The 7,175-nt window shown below is 47.8% G+C and overlaps 1 protein-coding gene across 1 annotated transcript in view; it reads left to right on the top strand.

Moving 5' to 3' along the window:
• ARHGAP1 (Rho GTPase activating protein 1) overlaps nucleotides 1-7,175 on the top strand; it is a 22,261-nt gene that overhangs the window by 9,821 nt on the left and 5,265 nt on the right. The window contains exon 4 of the mRNA XM_007946551.1: nucleotides 4,410-4,497. Coding sequence (XP_007944742.1) covers nucleotides 4,410-4,497 — 88 coding nt within the window. The remainder of the gene's footprint in view (nucleotides 1-4,409; nucleotides 4,498-7,175) is intronic.

Genomic DNA, 7,175 nt, shown 5'->3' with positions numbered 1-7,175 from the left:
GACCGGCAAAAGTCCACAGCTCAGCCCACCTTTCTCTTCACCTTCTCTGTTTGTTCCCCAGCGACCGTGCACAGTCCTCCGTGCAGTCCCTGGCTAGCTGGGTGATTTTTAGGTTAATTCTTGGGTCCAAGCTGTCTGTGCCATCAGGATCACTCAGGATTGCTGCCAGACTGCAGCTCTGTCTCCTTTTTTGGTATTTTCACGCAAATTCTTCTGCTAGTTGGGGTTTAGTCCACTTCTGTATCCTTCCCTTCAAGGCTAAGGGGTCCAGGATTATCTTCTGTGTCTGTGTTAATTGGTTTCTCTTTTCTTTGTTAAAGAGGGTCTTTGCAGTCTTTCTGGCTAGTCCACCATCTTGCCGGAACTACTGGCAGTCTGCTTTTGTAAAGATTGTTGTTATTGTTAGGTGGTGTTGAGTTGGCCCTGACTCATAGACGCCCTGTGGCCAACAGAATGAAATACTGCCCAGTTGTGTGCCATCCTCACAAACTTTGCTATACCTGAGCCCATCGTTGCAGCCACTTTGTAGTTCATCTTGTTTAGGGTCTTCCCCTTTTTCACTGACCCTCCACTTTACCAAGCATGATATCCTTCTCCAGGGAATGGTCCCTTCTGACAACAGGACCAAAGTTGGTGAGATGAAGTCTGGCCATTCTTCCTGACAAGGAGCAGTCCTGCTACACTTCTTCCAGGACAGATTTATTTGCTGTAAACTCTATGGGGCAGTTCTACTCTGTCTTGCAGGGTCACTGTGAGTCAGAGTTAACTAAGACGGCAACAGATTTTTTGTAGGCCAGCTGAGAGATGGAACCACAGGCCCCTGACCCCTTGCTGCCACTGCCAACTTCTTGCTGAACCAGTTACTAGATCTTTAAATTCCAGGGCTGTGTGAGCACACAGACTTTTTACCATCTATCTGTAAGCCCTCAAATCTGCTGATCAGTACAGCCTTTGAAATGGCAGCCTTGCTGTTGGAGGGCCAGGGATGGAAAGAATCCTGTAGAGGTCCCTATGCCCCTCCCTGCATTTTTCCCTCCTTCCTGGGCATTTCCTTAGATTCAGACCATGTCCTTCTGTGACAGGAAGCCCAGTGGTTTCTGAGGTTCCAGTTTGTACAAGAAACTGGGCTTGCTGATCTGACCTTTGTCCTGCCCTCTGCTGGTCTGGTCTTCCTTTCTCATGAGAGTCAGTGGAAAGAGAAGGAGAACAGGCACGTGGCCCCAGACCTCCCATTCCCTGAGCATGTTAGGATCTAGTCTTGGATATGAAAGAGAGCAGGTGGCACCGGGTGCCCCAGAATAGACCTGCTGCTGGATGGAGATGCACCTTCACCTCAGACAGGCTCGTAAAGGGTCCTTTGCCTGTAAGACTGGAAAAATTCTGCCCCATGCTTTGAGAAACTCACTGTCTAAGACAGTTTAACCTGGTAACCTAAGCATCATCATGAATGAACTCAGAAACAGAACCATGCACACCATGGAATGCTGGCTGGGATCCATGCTGGCTCCCAGCATTTACCAAGTCCCTGTCACCTGCTGGGCACTGGAGCAGGCAGGAGTCAGATGGCTGGGATACAGTCCCTGCCTTTGAGCAGCTCACAAGCCGGTAGAGGAGACAGGCACATAAATAGTTATACAGGAGGGTTGGAGTGTCATGACAGTGATGGGTAACAGTGTATGCTGGGAGCCATGGGCAGGGACAGCTGCCCTAAGAGGAGGAGAGGGCACAGGCTTCTGGGAGGAGATTGTGTCCAGATTGAGTCTTAAGCACTCACTGGAGTTAGCCTAGCATTGAGGAGAACCGTCTAGAAAAAAGGTCTGTCTAGTATGAGAAATGGCAGAGACTAAAACCCGGCTGATGTGGGCAGGGGCTTGAAGCACTTCTGTGTTGGTGTGCGTGGTGTGAGCCTCGGAAGAGGCAGGGCCCAAGCCCAGAGAGTCCTGGGAGCCATTCCAAGGAACTTTTTTTTTTTTTTTTTTGCACTGGGAGCCTAAAAGAGTATATCTAGGTGTGGAGTTTAGGGCAAAAATTTCAGGTGGTAGGGTTGGGGTTTTTTAAAACAAAACCCAGCTGCCCTGGTGTTGACTCTGACTCCCAGTGACCCCATGTGCACCAGAGCAGACCTGTGCTCCACAGGGTGGCCAGTGGCTGAGTCCTCAGAACTCAATCACCAGGCCTTTCTTCGGAGGTGCCCCTGGGTAGACTTGAACCTCCAGCCTTTGGATTAGCAGCCGAGTGTGTTAACCTTTTGCTCTATGCAGGGACTCCAGGGTTTATAATTCTCCAAGACTAGGAGTCAGGGTAGTTTAGGAGGGGAGGGCAGAGCACTGGGCTTTGTGGGCTGAGCTGCAGACCTGACCCAGGAAATACTTGGGGGGCCCTGGTCAGGACATGTCAGGCAATGTTTGGGCTTGAGATGGAGGGTTGGAGGGGCTGGACGTGGTTGTGAGACTGTTGGGAGGGAGCCACTAGATCAGGGCAAAGCACCAGGTCATGCAGCCGGCAGGGACTGGCCACCGTGTCCACATTCCAAGGCTCTTTCAGCTCCTCCTTTGAGCCTTGCCCCAGCCCTAGAGAAAAGGGTCAGGGTCTTGGCAAGCACTTTGGAAAAGCACTGACTCATGGGTTAAGTCACTTAGCAAGAAAGAAGGATCATCAGAATCAAAGGTTTTTTCTTAAATATTTTATTTTTGGTGACAATCAAAACCCACTCCCATTCAACATTTTCAGATACAATCAGTGACTTGGTTACATTCTTCACAGTGTGTCAACATTGTCATTTCTGTTCAATTGTCTCACTTAACACTCTGCCCCCCTCTATGCTTTAAAACAGCAGTTGTCCATTTGGTCTTATACAGATAACTTTTTAAAAAGAATGCAATACTCTATCTAGGATGACCATCTTTACTATTTGAGCTAAACTGTTACTTAAAGATAATTTCAGGAGATAGTTTTGATTCAAGGTTTGAAGAGTAATTCAGGGCAATAGTCTTGGAGACTCTTCAGCCTCAGTAGGAACACTAAGTCTGAATTCTTTAAGAATTTAAAGTTATTTTCCACATTTTTCTCCCTTTCTATCAGGATCCATCTATTGTGTCCCTGATCAGAACATCTGATAGTGGGCGCTGGGTACCATCCAGTTCTTCTGGTTTCCAAGGAAGAGGCAGGAGTTCATGGAGACAGTCTGTATTCTACTTCCTTCTCTGATTCTTGGGTTTCCCTCTTTCTCTTTTGTTCTAGATGACTAGAGCCCAATAGTTGTGTCTTCGCTGGCTGCTCATGAGCTCTTAGGACCCCAGACACTACTCACCATACTAGAAGGTAGAACATAAACTTTAAGACCTGTATTATACCAATTGACTGGGTTGTCCCACAAGACCAAAGATCATAGCTTATGAAACAGAAGGGACACTCAGTGAGGAACTCAGAGGCAGATGAAAGGCAGACCCTCACTCATTTTGTGGATCTTGTAAGTGATTTTTGTGTTTGCCTCTGGAGCAGTAGAGATTAAAAAATGTCATCTGGTGCCTCTGGAGAGGTTTGAGGACAGAGGTGAAGGACAGGTTCCTGGGACATGGGGGAGGGGATTAGGCCTTGTCCCCACTGAGCTCTGCTTGGAGTCCCTGATCCATGCTGACCCTGGGAGAGCATCTCACTGAGGACACAGCATGTAACTCAGAGCTCCCTGCTCCATGACAGAGCAGATGGTCCAGCCATCACACTGTAACTATTTTTGACACACATCCTGAGTGATCCCACCCAAATGAACATTTTTCCACATTACAGACTGCTTCACACTCCCAGTTTTTAAGAATATCCTTAATGAGGAAGGTTATGAGTTTTAGAAGTCAATCAGGGCCAAGTCTGGTCTATAATTCTAGTAATAATATCAGAAAGTATTTTCAGTAGTTAGAAATGACTAGTTAGACTACTGAAATGGCAAATTTGAAATATGGAAATAGCTACATATGTATTTACTTCACATACACACAGAGACTAGCAAGTGATTGGACTGATTTTCTCAGTGGCCTCGGACTTGCTGAGAAGCTAATTCCAGAGATGTTCTAAATAAATACATGCTGCTCAGTGGAGGGTATTTGTGGAATAACCGTAGCCTTTTATGATAACCATTTGGCAAGATTCAATTGCTTTGGTGGGAGTACCTTTTTAAAAAAGTCAGGTTATGTTTTTAGTACCCCCTCTCAATGCCCTGAGAGCAACCCAACATGTCCTTCTTCCTTCAGTGATACCACCTTGAATGGAGGAGGCTGTCCAGAGGTGTGTCTGCATGGACCTTCTGCCCCTGGATTAAATGGTCCTAATGTCTAGTCCTGGTGCCTTCCCATTCCTCAGCCCACTCCTCTCAGTTCACCTCTGACCTGCTGTGCTCCGTCTTTCTCCGTGCCTAGGCGATGACAAGTACGGGCGGAAGATCATTGTGTTTAGTGCCTGCCGAATGCCCCCTAGCCACCAGCTGGACCACAGCAAGCTCCTGGGGTGAGTATGGGGCGGCTGGGGGATAGGGGCTGTGGGACCTCTGCTCAGATCCCCAGTGCAGCCCAGTGCCATTTTCCTTACTCTCCTTCCCTGCCTGGGTGCCAGGTCACCTCCTTAAATGCCTCCACTCTTCTCATGAGGGTGCTGTTTTATATGAGGGATGGCACCAGGCCAGGAGACAGACCTGGTTTTCTTACTCTGTGCCACCTTGGCAAGCGTCTTCATCTCTTTAAGCCTCCTTTTCTTCACCTTTAAGAAAAGGATAATAATATGGTACAAACGGTTAAGCACTCAACTGCTAACCACAAAGTTGATGGTTCAAACCCATCCAGTCACTCCTTGAGTGGAAGACCTGGCAGTCTGCTTCCATAGAGATTACAGCATGAAAAGCCTATGGGGCAGTTTTTGCTCTGTCACATGGGGTTGCTGTGAATTGGAATTGACTCGACAGCCCCCAACACAACCACCGCCTTCCTCACAGGAGTGAGATGCTGCATGTGTAAGTGCTTTGAAAAATAGTGTCTGAATTAAGGGCATGTTATAGTTCTGTGGTGCGTCTGGTGTGCTTGCTATTGTTCATCACTTACATGAATACTTATCATCTTACTTTGTGCTTGGATAAATTTGGTATCAGTGATTTCTGAAACTATGTAGGTTCTGATAGCCAAACTGATGTAATAGCTATGGTTGGTCTAGAAATATCCTGACACAAATGGTTTGGTGCAGAAGCTTGAGAGTTCCTATTCCTGTAAGCATCCATTACTGTTGGTTACTGAGCCCACAGTGTGTGTGTAACCTCCTGGGGGCAGAACAGTAACTGACTTCCTCCTGATAGGAGTTACTGTGTGTAGAGTTACTGTAGTGCGTGTCCTGAGATCCTGAATAGTGTGTGTGTGTGTGTGTGTGTGTGTGTGTGTGTATGGGGGTGATGTGGGGTCAGAAGCTGGCTAGGAGTAAGGCCCCAGCTGGGGAAGGGCCAGATTCTGATGTCTCAGGGAGCATGGCCCAGAGGCTGAGTCTGCAGGTTCTTTTTCTTTTTTTTTATTGTGATTTGGGTGAAAGTTTACAGAGCAAATTCACTTTTCATACAGCAGTTCACATATACTTTGTCTCATGTCATTGACCACAGTTTACCACAATGCAACAGCTCCCCTCCCACTTCCTCCCCATAGTTACCTCTTCCCAGTGTCCATCCCTCCATGCACTCCTGCCCCCTGAGCTGTCTCCCTGTGCATAAACAGCCCTTCTCCAAGGATTGTTCTCTCCAAGGATTGTATGAACATGTACCTCAGGTAAATGTTCAACTCATATGCCTATGTTTTGTTTGGCTGGAAGCCACAGGTGTGGGTTCATTTCCAGACTTGAAGGGCAGCTGGGGCCATAGTCTCAGTGGTTCCACCAGGCTCTATCAGACCAGCAAACCTGGTCCTTTTTTTCCCCCCAAATGATTCTCAGTTCTGTTTGGCTTTTTTAGCTCCCCTCCCACCTCTCCTCAGAGGAGGCAGGCAGGCCTACCATGTGGTTAAGCCAGAAATAGGCCAAGGAGCTCAGCCTGAGGGTGGCTGAGTCACATTCTCTTCCATCTGGTTTTTTCACAGTGTGTGACATAACAGGTGACAGACTCCTGGCCAGATAACAATCTGAGTGGGGAGGAAGTCAGAGAATGGGGAAGGGAAAGCACCCACTTTTCCGGGAGACAGCTTGCTCAGTGAGGCTGCGCCCACTCTGGGGCTCCGTTGGGGTTCAGGAAGCCCTCTGCCATCTGTAGCTGTCTGTCCTCCAGCTCTGCCCAGGCTCATCGTCCCTGCTGAGAACAGGGAGGCACTGCCATCATTCCTGTCATACTGGATTCTTAGACCCGGCTTTCCCCAACCTGGGGGATGAAACAGAAAGTACCCAAAGCTTGGAGTCAGAGGCCAATTAACCTCAAGCTCTGCTGTGTGCTTTGGGGCTCTTAAGAGCCCTTAACAGCCCTATAAAAGTAAAAATTATGTCCACCTCAGACAGTTGTAGGGATTAGGTAAGGTAATACATAGAGAAGTCCCTCGGTAGCACAGATGGTTAAGGGCTCAGCTGCTAAACAAAAGGTTGGAGGTTCGAGTCTACCCAGAAGCAACCTGGAAAAAAAACCCTGGTGACCTACTTCTGAAAATTCAGCCACAGAAAACCCTGCGGAGCACGGTTCTCCTGTGACACGCGCAGGGTCACCGCGAGTCGGGATCAGCTTCATAGCAGCTGGCTTTTAAAGTATTTCAAATTTTCCAGGGATAAAGCTCAGATAGCAGGAAAGGATAGGAAAGGACAATGGGAATGGCCAACACAGGGAGGAGGCGGGAAGAGCGCTGTTCCATTGTGGGGATCGCATTCAGCGTCATGAAACAAAACGTGTCTGAACAGTTGAATGGAAACCTATTTGCTCTGTAACCTTTCACTCAAATCACGATAAAAAATTAAAAAAATAAAAACCAAATAAAAGTGTTGGAAAATTTAGAAATGTAGGTACCAAAACCAAAACCAAACTCACTGCTGTCGAGTCATTTTGACTCAGCAATCCCTCCTTGGGTTTCCGAGGCAGTATCACTATGGAAGTAGATTGCCCAACCTTCCTTCCGAGGAGTGGCTGGTGGGTTTGAACTGCCAGCCTTCCAGTTAGCAGTCAAGTGCCTTAGGCACTATGC

This window comes from Orycteropus afer, unplaced genomic scaffold, assembly GCF_000298275.1.
Source record: "Orycteropus afer afer isolate SDZICR_OR568_19922 unplaced genomic scaffold, OryAfe1.0 scaffold00165, whole genome shotgun sequence".
NCBI lineage: Eukaryota > Metazoa > Chordata > Mammalia > Tubulidentata > Orycteropodidae > Orycteropus > Orycteropus afer.
Note: the sequence above shows the minus strand (reverse complement) of the source record. Positions and strands in the feature narration are given on the sequence as shown.